At 43.9% G+C, this 20,444-nt stretch overlaps 1 protein-coding gene across 1 annotated transcript; it reads left to right on the top strand.

The window, feature by feature from the left end:
• The first annotated feature begins 13,514 nt into the window (after positions 1-13,514).
• Positions 13,515-14,892, top strand: CMKLR2 (chemerin chemokine-like receptor 2). The gene has a single exon (XM_066638055.1). The coding sequence runs from the start codon at positions 13,515-13,517 to the stop codon at positions 14,565-14,567; it is 1,053 nt and encodes a 350-aa protein (XP_066494152.1). The 3' UTR covers positions 14,568-14,892.
• Positions 14,893-20,444: the final 5,552 nt, after the last annotated feature.

Genomic DNA, 20,444 nt, shown 5'->3' with positions numbered 1-20,444 from the left:
TTAACCTTCCTTAGTCCTAGTGTATATGGCTAGTTCTTCGTCCTGGATCCCTGAAAGGATTACAGTCTAGTGCAGGGGTGCCCAAACCCCGGCCCTGGGGCCACTTGCGGCCCTCATGGCCTCTCAAGGCGGCCCTCAGGGAACCCCCAGTCTCTAATGAGCCTCTGGCCTGCCGGAGATTTGTTGGAGCCCACAGTGGCCTGACGCAACTGCTCTCAGCGTGAGGGCGACAGTTTGACCTCTCACGTGAGCTGTGGAATGAGGGCTTCTCCACTGCTTGTTGTTTCATGTCTGTGATGCAGTAGCAACAGCAAGGGAAAGGTTGGCCTTGCTTTGTGCAAGGCCTTTTATAGGCCTTGAGCTATTGCAAGACCTTCATTCATTCATATACGTTCATCTTTAATATATTCATTTATGTAAACTTATGTAAATTTATTCAAATTTTAAATGTGAATTAATTCTTTTTTTCCCCTGGCCCCCAATACAGTGTCAGAGAGAGGATGTGGCCCTCCTGCCAAAAACTTTGAACACCCCTGGTCTAGTGTGCTGTGGCCATGTGGTTAAAGAGCTGTTGTTTAGGGAAGAAAGTGCTGGTTCTAGTCCTATTGGCTGTTCCTCTTTTGCTGCTGATCTGCTTGTTGCCAGCCAGCATCCAAAGGTTTCAAAGTTTACCTTCTTCCCCCATTTTGGTAATCTTTCCCACTGAGCTGTTGGGGATATCACAGTATTATTTCTTATGGGCATGTAATTGTGACTTCCATTCAGCACAGTCCTATGCAGGTCTATTCAGAAGTGTGTTTCACTAAGTCCAATGCAATTTACTCTCCAGTAAATATTGCATAGGATTGCAGCCATTTTTGCTCATCCTAATGTGCCCTGGCATGTGCCTGTTACAGGACTTGTGTGGGGTACACTGCAGTTTTTCAAACTATAGACAAGTGTAGGTTGCCATGGTGTATGTGTGTCTTCCAGTTTGTGTCATGTCTATGTGGTGGGCTTGGGTGACCTTGTAAGCTTGCATGGACTGGCTTCTTCCATGCATTGCTGGCCTGTCGGGCTATGATCGATGGTTTGTCAGCAGTGTTGCTGTGGTGATAATGTTTGTTATTTACTGCTGAGAATATGTAGGATCCCAATTATATTACATCAGTGTTATGCTGACATCAAGAGTCCACCTGAGCCATGCAGCTATAGGATGACTATACACTTCTTTGTGGGTTTTGGGTTGTTGTTGTTTTTTTTGTTTAATGCTATAGGCACTGTGATGAATGCCCTGTTTTTCCCCCATTTTTTGTCTATTTTTCTGGGGTTTTCGACACTCCCCAGAAACTCCTGTGTAGCTGAATAAGCTGCTGAGCATCCTTTGGAAGCAGCTTTTGTCCTTCGTTTAGAAACTCCGTTATTCTCCAAAGATGTGCTGTTTGTGGATTCAGCTTCTCTTCCTGTCTGGAATGGCTACCTCCAGATTGGCTTGTGCTCAGATTGGCTTGTGCTCAGCAACTGGGCAGCCATCTAGGACAAGGGAGTGGGATGGAGTGACCAGGTGGGTTCCACTCCTCCAATCAGGTAATTTGATGACATCTTGAAAGCACAGTTATTTTTTCCCCAGCCCTTAGAAACTGGGAGTTGTTCTCTGCTAAGCGCTGTTCACTGGGAGCTCAGAGAGGCACTTCCTCACCCACAAGAGCAAATTTCCTTGAGCAAGGTAAGTAGCTTAACCTAGGGGCTCCCTAGCTAGATTGCGATCAGGAACTTTTTGTTACTTTGGGCGCAGTCCTAAGCAACTTTCCAGCACTGACCTAGCCAAAATGCAGTCCCAAGGTAAGGCAACAAACATGCCCTTACTTTAAGGAGGCCTCCTTGACTGCCTCCCTACTGCAGGATACAATGCATGCCACATTGGCACAGCTATGTCAGTGCTGGAAAGTTGTTAGGATTGCACCCTTTGTCTGCTAAGTGACTCCAGCCAGTGTGCAAACATCGCCTGCTTTACCCTTGTGGGGCTGTGATAGTTTGAAAGCACAAATAAATACTCTGTGAATTCAGTATGGTTGAACTCCATGGAAAACATGGGCTGCCCTCAAAACACTGTAAAAGGCAAAGGGCTTAAATTTTCACATGCAAATGTTCTCATGGGGTTTTAACCTTACAATAACTTGAAATTGCTTACACGGAGGAGGGATAACTGGAAATGTTTGCAATTCCTGTCCACACAATGGAAACATCACCACTTGTAAGAGGATTGTGCCCTCAACTTGTCAACTTTACCCTGTTGTTCCTAAAATGAGACTCATTGGAAAGTGACATTGTTGCTTTTTGCCGTCTTGGCTCCAGCCCCCCAGCACCCCTGAGACAGGAAGCAGACTCTGGCAGCTGGGTCAGCAGACCTTGCTGCTGAACTTCCTTTTTCCACCAGGTTTTGGACTTTTGTTTCTGCTGACCCTTCGGCCCTTTACAGGCCTTTCCCATCAACTTTAAGGCTGCCTGCCTTCAACTGCTGTTCCGAGATTTGCTTGATCATTTATCTGCCCTGCTACAATAACTGAGCCCTGTGGTGTCTAAAGGCTAACAACATAATTCTAGTGCAAGCTTTCTGGGACAAAAGAGCCCTCCTCATCAGATGTGGTTTGGCCAGGCAGGCTTGGTTTTTAAGTGAGGAAATAACAGCTAGAATGAGACTTGGGGGGGGGGGGGGCTGGAGCTTTATGTGTATATGTGTGTGTGTGTGGGGGGGGGTTACGTTGGTGTTGGACAAGTTGATGAAAGTGTCGACCCAATGTGCAGCGGCAGTAAAGAAGGCCAATTTTATGCTTGGGATCATTAGAAAAGGTATTGAGAACAAAACAGCTAATATTATAATGCTATTGTACAAATCTATGGTAAGGCCACACCTGAAGTATTGTGTCCGGTTCTGGTCGCCACATCTCAAAAAGGATATAGTGGGAATGGAAAAGGTGCAAAAGAGAGCAACTAAGATGATTGCGGGGCTGGGGCACCTTCCTTATGAGAAAAGGCTATGGTGTTTGGGCCTCTTCAGCCTAGAGACGCCTGAGGGGGGACATGATTGAAACATACAAAATTATGCATGGGAAGGATAAAGTGGATAGAAAGATGCTCTTTACACTCTCACATAACAACAGAACCAGGGAACATCCACTAAAATTGAGTGTTGGGAGAGTTAGGACAGACAAAGGAAAATATTTCTTTACTCAGCGTGTGGTTGGTCTGTGGAACTCCTTGCCACAGAATGTGGTGACAGCATCTGGCCTGGATGCCTTTAAAAGGGGATTGGACAAGTTTCTGGAGGAAAAATCCATTACGGGTTACAAGCCATGATGTGTATGTGCAACCTCCTGATTTTAGAAATGGGCTATGTCAGATGCAAGGGAGGGCACCAGGATGCAGGACTCTTGTTATCAGGTGTGCTCTGTGGGGCATTTGGTGCGGTCGCTGTGAGATACAGGAAGCTGGACTAGATGGGCCTATGGCCTGATCCAGTGGGGCTGCTCTTATATAATCTGGATGGGGAAGCACAGCTGTAAGGGGGGAAAAGCTCCTGTTGGACCTGGTTCCAGATCCAAGTACATCTTGCCTCTTTCCTGGACCTGATTTGGCCCTTGGACTAAACCTGTGAAGACTTGCCTTTGCATTGCTAACTCTCCAAACATCAATCACATCACACCACAATGAGTCTGACACAGCAATGCCTTGCCTGTAGGACTGCCTCTATTCTTTTAATGTGAAGTAACACTGCATAAAATGGACTCGGGGCCACATTCCCGAGTCCTAAAAATTCCTAAACATTTAGGAGTATATGGGCAAATATAATTTTAGTCTCCAGCTATTTTCTGCCTCAAACATATGCTCACTGAAAAGTATTCTAAACTCAAAATTGCTCTTAACTGCAGCTGTTTTAGATGACTTCTTCATGTTTACAATTTTTTAAATGACTCATCTGGGTGGTACTGGTATCTTGTGCAGAACCCACATCCCAAGGGAGGAATAACATGCTTGTAGCTCAATGAAAATCCTAACAAATATTTTTTGAAATGTTGTATTTACCAAGAAAAAAAACATTAACGAAGCAAAATTCATTTAGCATGTCATTCAAGTTTGAAAGGACAAAGTGTCATCTCCATTTTGGTTAGATTAGAAGAAGCAGATTAGTAGAAGCTGTCTGGACTCAATATAGAGGGGGAAAGATAGATAGATAGATAAAAGTGATATAAGTCATTACATAGATATCTAATATCTGGCAGGAGGTCTGGTCTAGAGGGTAGAGACTCCATTTGCCTGAAGATAACATCCACAAGGTCACCAGTTCAAGGCCACCGGCACCGTGCGACCTTGAAGCAGCTGACAAGCTGAGCCCAGCTATTCCATCTGCTCTGAGCGTGGGAGGATGGAGGCCAGAATGTGAAGCCAGATCAGAAAGAAACATCTGAATGTTGTGGTTCTTGAAAGATAGAACCTTCTTTCAATTGTAAAAATCCCTACGGGGATTTAAATAGCCTGCCTATGTAAACCGCCTTGAACAAAGTCTTGAATAAAGACCAGGAAAGGCGGTATATAAATACCTGCATTATTATTATTATTGGTTCCACTTCTGTAATTCAAGACAATCCATAGCACACAAAACTTCCAAAAGTAGAATCCTAAAGGAAGCGGCACTACAGCTTTAGTGAAAACTGATGAAAAGGTGAAAACTGGTGTAGGCATCTGCTGCTACAGAACGGTCTGGGAACCTCCTAGTAGTGCTAGTCCAGGCTGCAGCAGAACTTGCCCAGCCAAAGGCAAGCACCAAGTATGAATGGGTGCCCAGAAGAGACTCAAAAAGACTCCTACTTGGAACTATAAAAATAGGGGGGGGGGGGTTGTCCAGTCCACAGCACATGGCAGGCCTTGGGACACAGCTGACAGGCTGCATTTGGCTTGGCAGGTGATGGATTGTAGAGCTCTGCATTGAATCAAAAGGGAGAATCAGCACTGGTTCTTTGCTTTATGAGCACCTTTTTGCTTTATGAGTCTGCATGCATAAAATGCAGAGTCCTTATGCGTGTGCTTTTTATCCCCCACAAGATGGGCATGGTTCTCCCCTACCTTTGCAATGCAATTGGCAGATTATTTTTTAGCACCCCCCCAGCCCCCCACACGCCTCAGGAAGGCTGTCTGCTTTGTTCCACTTGACTTTTTCTGACACGTGTCACTTTCATTTCATGGAATTAGAAGCTCATTCTCTGTTTAACTTTTTAAAAAAGGAGGGAGGGAGGACCATCATGTAGTTCAAGAAATCAATCCTACACAGGCTTATTCTGAAGGAAGTCTTACTACTTTTAGTGGGGCTTACTCCCAGTGTTAAAGGACTGCCATTTTGCAGCCCATTCCTGTGCATGTATACTCAGGAGTAAGTCAGGACTGCAGCGGCGGGGGGATGATCAGGGGGGCTTGCCCCCCTGAGCCAGCAGTTTGCCCCTCTAGCATTTTTTCCAAGCCTGTCAGTCCAATTCTATTCAGTGGGTTTTACTCCCAGTTAAGTGCATCAGATTGCTGCTTTAGGACCCAACCCTATCAAAATTTCCAGAGCTGATGCCGCTGTAATACAACCCTAAGGTAAGGGAACATTCCCTTACCTTGAGGAAGCCATGACTGCCCCAAACCACCACAGGATGTAGCGCATACCCCATTGGCAGAGCTGCAACAGTGCTAGAAAGTTGGATTTAGATTGGGTCCTTAGTCAATTAATGGTATGGGTTTTGTTGATTGATCAATTATCAGTTGGATTTGCATATGAATGAAACCTGTAGTTCTGAAGTTAAAAGGAATAAGGAAAGTTTTAGAATTACAAAACGCTGCCTGGTAATAATGCGGATCTTCTCTTATGTGGAATCAGAGTTGGGAGGAAGAGGGCGATTTTGTTATTTGCAAAGGGCACATGTATCATTCTGCCTTAATACCCAAATTACCTCAAAAAGTGTGCTACTGTATATATCTATATTATAAACTAATTCACTCTTGGGAAACTTTGGGAATTGTAGGTAGGTGGGAATTATAGGAATCACTTCTTAAATTCTCAGTGCCCATACCCAACTACTCTAGGTTTGAAGTCATGGGGAGAGAGTCATGGCAGCTAAAACTGATATAAGCAGTGCTTTTTTTGTAAATAAAAAGGTGCAGGAACTCACAACTTATTTATTTATTTATCTATTTTTAAACCATTTTTTATTGGAGAAATAAAATAAAATTAAAGTAAAGATGAACTTACTTCTGGGTAGACAGGCATAGGATTGGGCTGTCAATCTCCACATCCCCTTCCCCCAGCTACTTTTTCTACACAAGGGGAAAAATACTGTACAGGTGCACTTGTAGCGTGTAGTATGTAGTGTGGCACTACTTCGAGGAGAGGAAGCAGTGAATGGATTCCAGAAAATGGCTTACATGAGTTTCATGTAGTAAAATTACTCTAAGCAACTGTGGGAGTAAGAACAAAAAAGGAAGTCTTACACAAGAGGGGTCCTTAGGTGCACCTAGAAAAAGCTACATTTGCAAACAAGCCATTAAATATGATTTAATTCAGGTATCAGAATACTCTTTGTCTTTGGGAAGGTGCTTGGCATGCAATTGTATGTTCTCTGCTGCCCTGAGCAGCTGCTGTGCGTTGCTGGAGAGGAGCTGCAAATGCTGGCTGGCAGAGAGCATGCTTGTGGGGGAAGGATGAGGAGGATCTCTGGCAAGGCTGGACAGCACATTGTACACACGGAGAATTCCTTTTCACCTGCCCTTAGCATGTGAAAATGGTGCAGATATATATCTTTGCCAGGATTAAGAGCCCAATCCTAGGTATGTCTACTCTGAAGTCCACTTTAGTGAATGGGGCTTACTGTGGATAGGATGGCAGCCTCAGGGCCCAATTCTGTGCCTGTCTACTCAGAAGTCAGTCCCATTAGAGTCAATGGGGCTTCCTCCCAGGAAAGTGTGGAGAGGACTGCAGCCTCAGAGCCCTTCCTCTGCCTGTCTACTCAGGCTGCAAGGCTATGACACTTTCCTGGGAGTAAGCCTCATTGAACACAAAGAAACTTACTTCTGAGTAGACATGCTTGGGTTCTCACGCTGCAAGGCTATGCATCCTTTCCCAGGAGCAAGCACCATTGAGCACAATGAGACATACTTCTGAGTAGACATGTCTAGGCTTGTGCTGCAGATTGGTACAGGGGCTGCACCAGCCAGCTTCCTTCCCCTCCTCCTCTGCCAAGCCAGTACCTGGGCGTTCCGTGGGTGCTGCAGCCCGTCTCCCTGGCTGTCCATCCTCCTCCTCGGCATTGGCGCGTGTCCCCCACGCCCTCCACCGGCTTGGAAGTTGCACGGGGAAGCAGAGCGTGGGGGAGGGGAGGCGGGCTGGGCTCAGGCAAGAGCTTGGAGATTGGGGCAGGAGGGGGTCGTTGTGTGGTCAGGTAGGGGCCAGGCACCCACCCACCCTGCACCCCCCAGCACCCACCCAGCGAATGCCTCTATTTTGTCCCCCCCCTCCTGGAATGCCTCCAAAGGGGAGGGGCCCCTGCAAAAAGGTGCCGGAACTCCATCCCCCCCGCGTTACATTAGAAAAAAAGCCCTGGATATAAGTGCAGTATAGCTGTAACTGTAAAAAAGAGGGTCAGGACGATGCCCCCTTTCAACAAATGCTCTGTGCAAGATGGCTAAAGACAGGCTATATTCAGAGATTATATTCTGAATGTAGCAGTGTAAGTAATACCTATGAATGAAATCTCCCCTACTGTGAATAAAATGAAGCAACAGCTATTTCAAGCTGGGTTTTATCATCAGCATCTCTAACATTAATTTGCAAAATTGCCCCATAAATTGCTCCTCGATGCACAATCCAGCAAGCCCCTCTTTCACATGCTGTTCTGAGTATATTTGCATTGCACATTTTGATTGAATTAGAAATTAAGTTAATTGAACCTAATGAGGCTGAGCAGCATGTGGAACTCCTAGTGATGCAAATAGAAATGCCTGAATGGGATTTATGAAATTTCAAATGCTGTATGTGTTCATCAACTTATTTATGTTCTTCACTTCCTCAAGGTTCACACTATGTGCCTGAGAGTTGTCCCCTTTGCATCAGACAGAGGCAGGGATGTGCAAACCCAGTGCAGCTTGACCAGAGTTCAGTCATGAGTCTCCGCCCCCTGCCATTCCGCTCAAAAACTAGTTCTAACAGACAAACTTTTCAAGTCGCCCAGAGTGGTTTCATGACTTGAAGAGACTGGAGTCACATGGCTTTTTGATACGTGTGTCAGGCACATGGAAAAAAAAATGGAGCTGCTGGTGGAGTGTGTGTGTATTGGAGTTGTGATGTCCCCATCCCATCTGTAAACAAGGTAGGAGGGGAGGGACGAGAGCAGGGACAGAAGTGGCAAGAGGGAGGAGAGTCATGTGCAGCAGCTGGGAAGCTTACCAGTATGAACCAATCCTTTGCAGCTCTACTCAGAAGTAGTTCCATTTGTACTGGTTGTTCAATGAGGCTTCCTCCTACCAAGTAACAGCAGAGCCCAAAGGAGCCATGCAGTTGGAAAGCATGATCACTAAGAACCTCCTCCTCTCTGGGCTTCTCCAGCCAATTCCTCCTTGGGCTCCTCCTCCTGCTCTACCTCATCTACAGAAACAAATCAGACCGTCCATTCTTCGTCCAATGATCATCGGTTTCTTCAGAGATGGACAAGAGAGCCCACTCCCGCCTCTCCCCACCTCCTGCTTGATGCAAAAGCAAAACATTAACCCTCCCTTGCCTCCTGGCTGGAACTTCCCTGCTGTTCACCTGGTCCAAATGATGGGCGTACAAGGTCTTTCATGCTGCAAAAAAGTAAGCAAGCCAGACACAAGTCTGCATGCATGGGACTGAATGCCGAGTCAGTGCCTGAATTATTGACGCAGGTGACTTGAGTGTTTAGCAACTCGGACTTGAGTCCCTGACTTGAGTTCCCTTCCCTGGACAGAGGACATTGTGGAGTAAACAGGGCTTGTGCTAATACCCAAAAACCTCACAAGCATTTGTTCATTCTATGATAGCGCTCTCTTGAGAAGCACCCAGTACAGAATGTCTGGCAACAAATGAAATTCACATCTAGCTTGCTTCTGGTTTAGGTGTTTGCCTCTGCTAGTTTGTCTTTCAGGTGTGTTTTCATGTCTGCTTTATTGATGGACTTTTCTGGTTTTACTGTGAATTGATATTTTGTATGCTGTCTGAGTGTCCTTGGGCAGAGAAAATATTTTATGAATACAGTAAGTAGATGTGTTGCAAGGTCCAAAAAGCAAGACTCAGTAGTCAAGGGTGATCGTTTGCAAGCTTTTATTTCCTTGCTAGCAACGGGCATCTCATGGGACTACTGTCCAAAGCATTGAGAGCCAGTATCAATGTTAACCAGACCCTTTATAACATTCTGGGTCCTTTGTTTGAAGATTTGAACTTCCCATTGGCTGAAGTTTGACATCATAGATGGGGCTAACTCTTAATAGGCTGTAGATAGCCTTAGAGACACTTGATAGGTGAGCTTCAAGTTACAGGTTTCCAAATAAGGTAAAATTAAACAATTAAACATAATTGAATTACAAAGTTTTCAAGAACCAGCAGGGGATGCTATAACATTATTTTATCCAGGACTGTCCTTCTTGGCAGAACTTCAAACGCATTTCTTAGCATACATTCCCTTCGGACTCTTGGATGGCCTTGCTTGAGCCACTTGTCTTATCTCTCCTGCATTCCTTCTCCTGTTTTTAGCAAACACTGTGGGGTCGTCTGCCAACCTCTGGAGGCAAGGACCTTTAAACTTCCTTTTAACAGTTTTACTCTATGTCTTAATTCTATTTGTGACCAGTTACTTTGAGTACATTGGTACTGAGGGATCTATAGTGGTGTATATCCTTGCTAGAAGTGACCTCTTCCCTTTTAGTGGTTCCCTAGCACCTGCTAGTATAATCTCTTTGAGCTAAGGCTTCAGCCAGCTTCTTGTGATTTTTCATATATTTTAACATAAAACAAGCCAAACTTTCACTGCATCACTTTTTCTTTTTAAGAAATCCTTCTCCCATTTACCTTCAAACAAGTTACTCAGACATTACATGCCAGGCAAACTGCTCTCTCTCTCTCTCTGCACCTTCCTAATCAAACCTGCACCAACCCCTTTAACATTCATTTCTCCATTTCAGTTGCAATTCAAACAAAGACTGATTCTCAAGGATGTTCTTGGTTATCTAATTAAATGTATTCTTTTTCTAAATTCGTCTCTTGCAGGTGTCTGTGTCTAGCTAGCTAAACGCTATATTAACCTGCCAACTGATAAGCCTTCCCTGCAATACTAAGGCTTTTCTTACTTCTAATGACCACAATGTTTCCATATATGTGTTTTCTCAGCATTGTGATATCTTGGCTGGCCATATACTTCTGCCAAGATGTAGCCTATCTCTTCAGCCTTAGATACACTCCCTTTTCCAAATTCTAAAGTGTAGCACAGCCTTTGAAGCCCAAGGTCTCAGCTTCTGTGAAAACAGCTTCTAAAATGAGTCTTTCAAGCAGCTTTTCTATGAGACTAACTATGATTTTTAGATGAAAACAGCTTTCACTATTCTATGCGCCTTTCATGCTTTAGCAGTGTGGCTTTTAAGCCTTTAAGCTTTTTCCCAATGGCATATTAGCCTGGTCATTCTGTCACCTTCCATCAGATGGAGTCCTCAAAGACAAGCGTACAGTTAAAGAGGGGCTGTAGCTTGATGCATAGTTTGCACACAGAAGGTTCAATCTGCAGCATCCCAAACAGGACTGGGAAAGACCCTTGTTTGAAACTGCTACTCATCAGTGTACTGTAGACAACACCACACCAATACTACACCTGGATTGTGTGGATATTTGTCCCCACCTGGTATGCATGTGAGCAAGGGCTCAAGACTCAAAGCATGGATTATAGGGGAACTGAATAAGTGCACATGATTCCCAAAAAGAATCTGCATTCAAACCATACACATGGAGCCATGGCCCCTCCCTAACCTATTGCTTGTCTTTAAGTAGCTATTAATCTGCTTAAGACACTTCCTCTACCCAAAAACACGCCTGCAGTGTCCAAAAAAAGGAACACTTATGTGCACTCCCCCAATAGATAACATGTCTGATATCACAGGCCTATAAAATTGAGGGTCAGAAAAGTTTTCCCCAAACTTTATGGTGGTTTGATATGAATTTGGGATGCTGATTCCAAAAATGGCATCTGTTTTTCCCTTTCACATCTAGTTTTGGAGATATAGCCTCATTAGTGAATGGTTCGAGCAGCTTTCTCATGAGGAAGCCTACACCATGGCTTCCTCATGAGGAAGCTGCTTGAACCATTCACTAATGAGGCTATACTATATCTCCAAAACTAGACAGGGCAAAATGGATGCCATTTTTGGAATCAGCACCCCAATTATACACAGGAATTGGTGTAATGTTTAAGGAAGCGAAATGTGTGTTGGCCTGTGTATTCAGTGGAATCATAGCTGAGATGTCAATATTTCATGTAGAAAACATTTAAGTTGCCAGAACTCTTTGCTCTGACATTTTCAAAACATTGACAGCTGGGAGGGGGAAACTTGTACTCCTTTATAACCCATGTGTTTCATGTTTTCAGAAAAAAACTCTTATTCTTAATTCTGTTCAGGTTATAATCCTTAAGAATTTTTATTTTTAAAATACAATGCATTGACTTTTAAGGTACCGGTACTTTTCTTCCTGCCCATGATGCTTTGCTTTTTCTCTTATTTCTGTTTTAGACATTACTGAAAGAACTCTGCCATAGCTGCTGATTCAAACACTACTTTGATCAACAGTAAGGAGCTACCTGATATTGTCTGTCCTCTTTTCTCAGTTTTAGTTCTGCTTGTTCACGCAAGATGCACAAAAATTTTTACAAAAAGATGTGGTGATTAATTCAACTGATGTCATAGAATGAACCAGGGCATTCTATGGACAATCTGGGACAAAGCATTTGGAGGACTCCCTGATGGCTTCCATGAAATAAATGAATCTTTCCTGATAGTAAGGCAAGGACCCCAAATGAAGTACATGACACGAGGTATCAGATTGGGACTGGAGCCCAGAGCAGTTGCCTTAGTCATAAAGCTACATATCTTCCTCAGCTGGACCAAATCCCTGATATGCAGTAACTCAGATACAACTTTACCTTTGCAGTCCTAGCACTGTATATGCAGCCTTTGTACAGAATATGCAGGCCATCCTTGTGCTTGCAAGGATGGAGAAGCTATGGTGGTGCGAATCCCAGTTTTGCCACAGTCAGTTACAAAGAAAAGAGCTGGAACTTTATTCAGGGGTTGGGAGGTCAGTTCAGATTTATGTGAGAGAGATTTCAGTCCAGGTGAAGAAGAGACATAGCTTTTTGACTACAGCAACTTCTCCTGGCTCTAGTTCCAATCCAATTCCTCATTTCAGATACAACATGCTAAAGCTAGCTTGCAGAACTACACAAACACCTGGTCAGAGGACTGAATTTCACTTTAACTTTTAAAGCTCTTTTTTTGCTTATGATTTGGGGATGGGTTATCTAAGGAACTGCCTTTTTCCATATGAACTGGTTTCTCCCCCTGAGGACATCTGAAGGGGCCCTGCTTGCTTTGAAGCCTGAGTCACAGCAACAAGGGGTAGGGTCTTCTCTGTGGCTGCACAATTATTGTGGAATTTCTTCCCAACTGAGTTAAGAATTATGCCCTTGGTGCTAGCTTTCTGGGGGAGGAGAAGGGGGCTAAACATTTTTCTTTCTTTCATTTAACCATTCCTTCATAGTTCTGCTGGTCTTGTTTTTGTTTTAGTTACTTTGTTCATGTATTTTCATGTATGTGTTAATGCTGGTTGTTTTTACTTCTGGATTTTAAAATTTTTGTACTGTTGTGATTTTATGAATTTTTAAGCCACTTTAGGTGTCCTGGTAATTGTGTGGGTGAAGGGAAGGTAGAGTACAAATATTTCAAATAAATGTATAAGGTGGCCACAAAGACCCTATGCATGAGATTTTGTGAATTTGAGATGGAAGCCATTTAAGCCTGCACAGGGACTTCATGGCTGCCCGGTAAGTACATGTTTTGGTATTGTAAGCACAGCACTGCTGAATCCGTGCCCTGTACATGGGCAGATAAATACCAGCTGGTTGATTTAAAATGCCACTGCTAAGTATATTCTGTGATCACTTACAGCCCAGTCCTATCCAACTTTCCAGCACCAGTGCAACCACAATGCAGCCCCAGGGTAAGGGAACATATGTTCCCAAACCTTAAGGAGGCCTCTGTGACTGCACCCCCAACACAGGAAGCAGTGCTTCCCCCATAGGTACAGCAGCACTGGCACTGGAAAATTGGATAGGATTGGGCTGTTAGTTTGTTGATTGTGGTTTCTCTGTAGTTTCTACTCCTCACCCCATTCTTACTTCTGTATTCCTGCACCACCCAGGAAACGACCTGTGACAATGGCAATAGCTTACGATATGCAATATGAAGACTTGGACAATTTCACCTACTACTTGGAGAATTATGAGGAAGATGAGCCTGCAGCCTCCTCTCTCAGTAATCCACAGATTATTTCTCTTGTGCTTCATGCTCTGGCTTTCCTCCTTGGAGTGCCTGGCAATGCAATAGTCATCTGGATTATGGGTGTGAAATGGAATAAGACAGTCACTTCTCTCTGGTTCCTCAACCTGGCAATTGCAGACTTAATCTTTGTCTTGTTCCTGCCTCTTTACATTACATACGTGGCCATGGGCTTTCATTGGCCCTTTGGGAAATGGCTATGTAAAGCCAACTCCTTTATTGCCTTGTTCAACATGTTTGCCAGTGTTTTCTTCCTGACAGCAATCAGCCTCGACCGCTATGTTCATCTCATCCATCCTGTCTTCTCCTACAAGTATCGGACTGTCAAGAACACCTTCATTTTGACTGGGATCATTTGGATTTTGGCAACACTCATTGGGAGCCCGGCACTGTATTTCAAAGACACCCTAACATTACCTGACAATGTAACCATTTGCTACAACAACTTTCACCCAAATGACTTCCATCTCATTGTGTTAAGACATCATGTTCTGACCTGGGTGAGGTTTGTCTGTGGCTATCTCTTTCCTCTGTTAACTATGGTCATTTGTTACTCCCTCCTGATTTTCCAGGTGAAGAAAAGTGCTATACTAACTTCCAGCAGACTTTTCTGGACTATTCTTATCATTGTGGTGGCTTTCTTCATTTGCTGGACTCCTTACCACGTATTTAGCATTCTTGAGCTGTCAGCTCACCACAATGACTACTTGCATGACTTGCTGCGGGATGCTGTTCCTCTTTCTGTCGGCTTTGCTTTCATCAATAGCTGCCTCAACCCCATTCTCTATGTGCTTCTCAGCAAGAGACTCCGATTCTGTTTTAGTGTGACCTTTTCGGAATTAGTGAAACACACACTAAGGGAAGTTAGCCGATCTGGGACCATCAGTGAACCAGTATGGAATGCCATGAACTTACAACTGTGTGAAACCCCTGAAACTCCTGAAGTATAAATTTGCAAGCTTGAAAAATCTCAGCAAGTGGCTCCCTATATCTTTCACCCTTTGCACAGTATCCACTAGTATTCCATAGCCAGCAGTGTTTGTAACTATGCCTATCTATATGAACCAAAGGCATGGTGTGTTGAGGCTTCTTAGTTGAATTCTGGAGCTCATGATTCTTTTGTATGCTCTTCTGTGGATCTTTAATTGGCAGTATGGCTATAAACACATTTTTAACCAGACTGTGCTCTTTTGCCTTGAAGAGGAGCTTGATCCAGACACTCCAGTGGGTGATTATGTTTATTGTCACATTGTGAAACACTCCATCATCAAACTTTTGGACTTGGCTTTAAAGGCCAGACCATCAACTAGCACCTCTAATGACTATCTCAAGCTACTAAATGAATGAGGGTGTTTTGTATGAGAGCATAAGGATACTCTCATAATCTTATGAGGATACTTTGCCTCATAATCCTATTGAATAGTTTTTCAAAATCAAAATGTTGTCTTCCTCTGGCTCCAGTCAAAGACCTCAACCTTTTTCTTAGTCCGCTGGGGTAATTCCTTGGGAAATTTTCACTTTTTTCTTAGTCTGCTGGGGTAAATCCTTGGGGAATTTTCATATACATTCTCTTTCCTGTGTTGCTTAAAATAAACTGCATTACAATAGGTTGCACCTAAACAGCTGCTTAAGGCTGCTTGGCAGAATCCTTGGCTTCTTCCTTTCTGGTGGCTGTTCCTCAGGCCGTATCACAAGCTGGCTTTCAAAGTGTTTTCATAATTTGTAAAGCAGAACCACTACGCAAAGGGAAGATGTTCTGGTCTTGCCACACAAAATGGACAATGGAGCCCACTTGTCTCTTCTTCTTTATTGCCCGCTGCAGAGCACGTGGATGGAATTCAATATATCGAGCTTATTACTTGTAACAAGACATATGAATCTCTTATCCTAGCAAGAAGTGATCTCAACAATGTGGATTTTCTTTTTCATATGTACCAGATCATGCAGGCACACGCATACAATTAGGAAGTGCCAGAAAGCACTATTTCAGATGAGTTCAGTCTCACACATGTGAGACGTCTGCTCCTTTGGAGGTGTGCTGGGGGGAAGGAGGAAGGACCAGAGGAGCTCTGCTCCTCCACATCCAGAGCCTCTGTGTTGGACCACAGGCCCAACATGGAGGCTCTCAATTCTTTGGCAGCCCAAGGGTTGCCACAGAATTGAGTAGTCCCATTGCAGGGCGACTTGCCTTACTGGAGGGAAGGGGATGAAAGTCCCTTTCTCCCAAGATGCTGACAGCGCTGCCTAGTTAGCACTTAGGATGCTGCAGCAGCCATTGTCAGCGCCACAGTAGTACCACGCTCTGGGCAGTATAGGATCGGGCTGGCAATCTAGTGCAAACAGCTTTGTTCCTTGAGCACGATCATTCCATGCCATCCCAACAAGCCATGTCAGTCTTCAGCACTATACACACCAATGCAACATAGTCATCCATCAAAAGGCTGATAGAATGTTGATTTCGGTGGGAGGGGAAGCCTGGTTATATCCACGTTTAGTTTGAAGTAAGTTTGTGAGTTCATAGAGAGTAACACCCAAATGGGCATGTATAGGATTGTCAAGGCAAACATTTGCTTCTGTAATCTTCCCCCCCAGAACATTATAAAATCACATTTCAGTTGCATTTGTAGAAAACATTTTTTATTAAGAATCTGTATACCTATATTTATCTGCATTGCACACATAGCAGAACTGTTTTGGAATGATTTTGCCTGCAGTGTGTTGTCATATGGCACTTTGTCTTACTGGAGACATAGTCCAGACCTAACAAGGAAAAAAACATTTACAATAAATTCTTAAGATTGGTCTTTGTTTTCTTGAGGGTGGCTGATTTTGAAGATTAAATACTTGCATAACACTCTGCTTAATACATGAGAATATGTATCTGATTACCCATCTATTCAAAAATTGAAGATTTGTCATCTTGTTAACTGAGTGGAAAACAACCAACCCAGCCAACTGGAGGGGAGCTGGGTAGGGGAAGAGTCTGTCCTGCCTTGTTTGTGGAAAAATCAACATTTCCTGGACCTGCCTTGTTTCCCTCTTAAATCCCATGTTCAAATTATTGACACATTTTGTTTCATTGGTGTACAAACGCATTGTGTGTGTCTGTGCACACACACAGCCTTCCCCCAGTTCAGCTTGCATCATGCAGGCACTGAAATCCGAATGGCCACCTGCCACAGTGTTTTCTTCCCCCCTCTCCTGTTGTGAACAGCATCCATTTTGTTGACTGGCTGCATCATTTCCTTCTCAATGTCCTTGTGGCTGCAGGGGGTAGAAGTGGAGAATGACAACAGGTGGGCACACCAGGGAGTAGACAGGAGCTGCATTGGCCTGATCACTCCTCTCACTTGAACTTGCCTGCTACCCTGCTAGTCCAGCTACCCACTGGTGTGCTTAATCAGCCAATACAGACCAGGCTATCTGGCAATAGATACCTGAGGAACTGGTGGCTGCTGCAGCAACACGTCAAGAGTAATGCTAGTAGATGGTATGCAAGTCTGAAATGGGTACATATTTAGTAGATGCTTTCACCACATGATGCTTGGGAAGTTCTCTTCATAGATTCAAATCATCTGTAGTTTGTGGCTTGGTGTATTTGAGTTCCTTGCTATGAATACACTAGTTTTACTTTGGACTAGAGACTCTGTTTCCCCAATGGGGTCTGTAGACATTTACAACATATTATGTTGGACTCATATTGATGTGTAGTCTTTAGCCGAGCTCACATGCCTGAATTGTGTCCTTTCAGTTCTTGCTTTCTGCCTGTGCCACAGGTGGGAGTCTGAACTGGGTTATGCTGAGGGTTGCTAACCTGCTAAGAAGTATGGATAGCAGAGAGAGCAGGTAAACATATACACAAGCTGCACATTTTGGATGAACAAAACATTTCCTGCTGAGAAAAGAAAACCAATTTTTTTTAATTTCTTTCAAGAGTTGGCCCCTAGAGTTAGTAAGGACTTGCCATGCAAGAAACATTGGGCAGCTAGCTCTAGATATGCCACCTAATTCTAACACAGACAAAATACAGTGGCAAACAGGTAGAAATGCTACAGATCAGTCCCATGGACTTACTGGAATCTGGCAGCTCCAACATAGTTCTAGAAGGTTCAGCAAGCTGTGCTGCATCTGCACACAGGCCTGCTGGGGTGATGGAGCCTCCATAGCTGTGGTACTGGATTCTAATAAATCAAGCACCAAAAAGTGGGACCCAACATTTGGTATTGATTTGGGATTGCAATCTGGAAGTATAATGGAATCTAGAAGGGTACATTTCTGTGTACAAAGCCCAGAGTGTTGACCCATCTCTAAACAGTTTCTTAGAATTACAAAGGGGAATAAGGAATGTCAGGAATCAACCCTGTCAAGAAGTTACCCTACCAAACTTGGAAGACCAACCCTGGAATCCCAAATATCAGACAAAGTGGGAGTGGTTACTTTTGCCCTTTACAGATCATGTGCAATACCTTGACTTGCAACATCAAGGGATGCCCTAGATGCAAAAGCCATCATACATCAGCTGCCATATGTAAAAGTTACATAGTGTCCTAAATCAAGGGTGTCTAACATAAGGCCAGCAGGCCAGATACAGCCCTCAGAAGCTCTTTATCTGGCTCTCGATTGCTGAGCTGAAGTGTCACTGCTGAAAAGGCAGCCTGCATGAAAATTAGACTCTCCTATATCTTGGAAATATTGATATTTGTGTATTTTCTCTCCTGTCACTTGCACCTAATGAGTACCTAAGTGGGAAAAAGTACTTATTTCTAATCATGACCTGCTTAATGACATCAACTCCAGCTTCACAACATCACTTCTGGCCCTCAGCAGGTGCCATGAATGCTGTTTGGCCCACTGTAGGAAGAGCGTTTGACACCCTTGTCCTAAACAGTACTTACTTGTGGAGGCTGTGTATGATCAAGGAATATAAACATATCAAGTACCAAGTGGGGAAGAGAAGCCATTCTAGATACTTACTGCTTTACAAGTTCCAGACCGCAGCTCTGCTCTAGCTGTTTGGTAGTGGATAGCAAAGCTTTTGAAAGCTTGGCTGCATCTGTCCTAGAACTACTCCTGGAGTAGGCTGCACAGTCTACGCCAAAGGTCCCCAACCCCAGCCCGGGGGCCAGATGCGGTCTGTGGCAAGCCTCTATCTGGCCTGCGGCCAGCCTCTTGTCCCCTGAAAGCCCCTGACCAACTTTGCCGAACATGACTGGAACTGTGCTCTGGTTGCATCTGGAGGGTGTTCTAAAGGCCAGAGAGGTTGAATGAAAGAGCCCATTCATTCGTTTATTCACACATCTAAGTTTCATCTCTGATTTATTTATATAAATTTTATACTTAAATTTTTTCCCCGGCCCTCAAAACCATGCCAGACATTTGATGCGGCCCTCTGGCCAAAAAGTTTGGAGACCCCTGGTCTACGGTATAGGAACATCACATTAAACCAGTCAGGCAGATTCTTCCTCACTTGACTTTTGACAAGGAAGGAAGCAGGCAGAACTCATCCCACACAAGCTGCCAGGCTGCAGCTTGTCACTGGTGGTGTCTTCCGTGTGCTTTTTTTGCTGGGTTATGAAATGGGTTGGGCTGAGACAGTTGTACATCCTTACACAAGTCTTTGGTGGCACACTAAGGCCCAACCTAGGTATTATAGGCAAGTGCTGTGTCACAATACAAAACCCATCACATGAAAAAAGGGAAGTATGTCTGCTGTTTCAAAACAAAGGCATATGGGCTCCTCACCTTTCCATGGCTGTCATTTCCTTCCAACACTTTTCAGTCACCTGTGGTGACTTATGGTATTGAAGCTCACCTGTGGAGAAATGCAGCCGGAGTGGTCTCTTCATTCTGCACCAACCCCCTTGGCAATTAGAACCAGAATTTTTACCCAATAAAGGCAGTTTCATGCTTGAACATATTCAACTGTGATTGCCATCTCTAGTTTGGTCCATCATTCTCTATTTTTCTTAGGCTGAAACATTAACAAAATTTAGAGTGTGAGAGTATTCTTGTTCTGTGTGTGAGGGATAAATGGTCACTGAACTGTTGGATCTCTGAACTGATCACCTTCAAGGTTCATCCAAAATACCACAGAATGTTCCACAGCTAATTTGATTATGCTTTTTTCCATCCAACTCACTCAAACCACAGCACTTAAAAAATTGTGTTGTCCATTGCCAAAGACACCAAAAACACACTGAGCCAACTACTTGACATTTCTCTGGCACCTTCTTCTCTGAAGCAGGGCGTTAACTCAGAATGTCCTGGCCATCTTCCTCTTGGAATGATAACATTCTACTGCATTTAATTTTTCAACAACTCTCATAATTTGTTCCACATTCCAGATGTGGGGAAAAATGGCAGTGTCCAATACATTCTTTTCAACTAAGCACAGCAAACCTTTCCCATTTGGTTCATAATCTATCATTCTTCTAGAATGCATGGAGGGGAAAAATGGGTTTTTGCCTAATGTAGTAAAGAGCAAAGTTGTAGTCCAAACTCCACCAGTCTGAGTCTAGCATTATGGTAAGAGTTCATCACTCAGTGTTCAGAAGGCAGAATTCCTGTATTGTACATGGCAATTTCTAGTTACATTAGTTTCTAACATAGATCTCTTACTCATTGATCGTGATAACTGTCACTCTTCATTTCAGCACTTTATGACGACGATATCCGGCTAATATGGGTTCTGCGCTTGGAGCACAAGTATTCAAAAGAACGAAATTTGCACACATTTGAATGCACGAGTTTATGCAATCAGATACCGTACCAGCTCCTTAGATCTTAGCCAGTGTCCTGAAGATTCATGCTTACTGTTTTGACCATCA

The sequence above is a fragment of the Tiliqua scincoides genome, chromosome 1, assembly GCF_035046505.1.
Source record: "Tiliqua scincoides isolate rTilSci1 chromosome 1, rTilSci1.hap2, whole genome shotgun sequence".
NCBI classification, from domain to species: Eukaryota; Metazoa; Chordata; class Lepidosauria; order Squamata; family Scincidae; genus Tiliqua; species Tiliqua scincoides.
The sequence above is the reverse complement of the archived record's forward strand: the minus strand, read 5'-3'. Positions and strand labels throughout refer to the sequence as shown.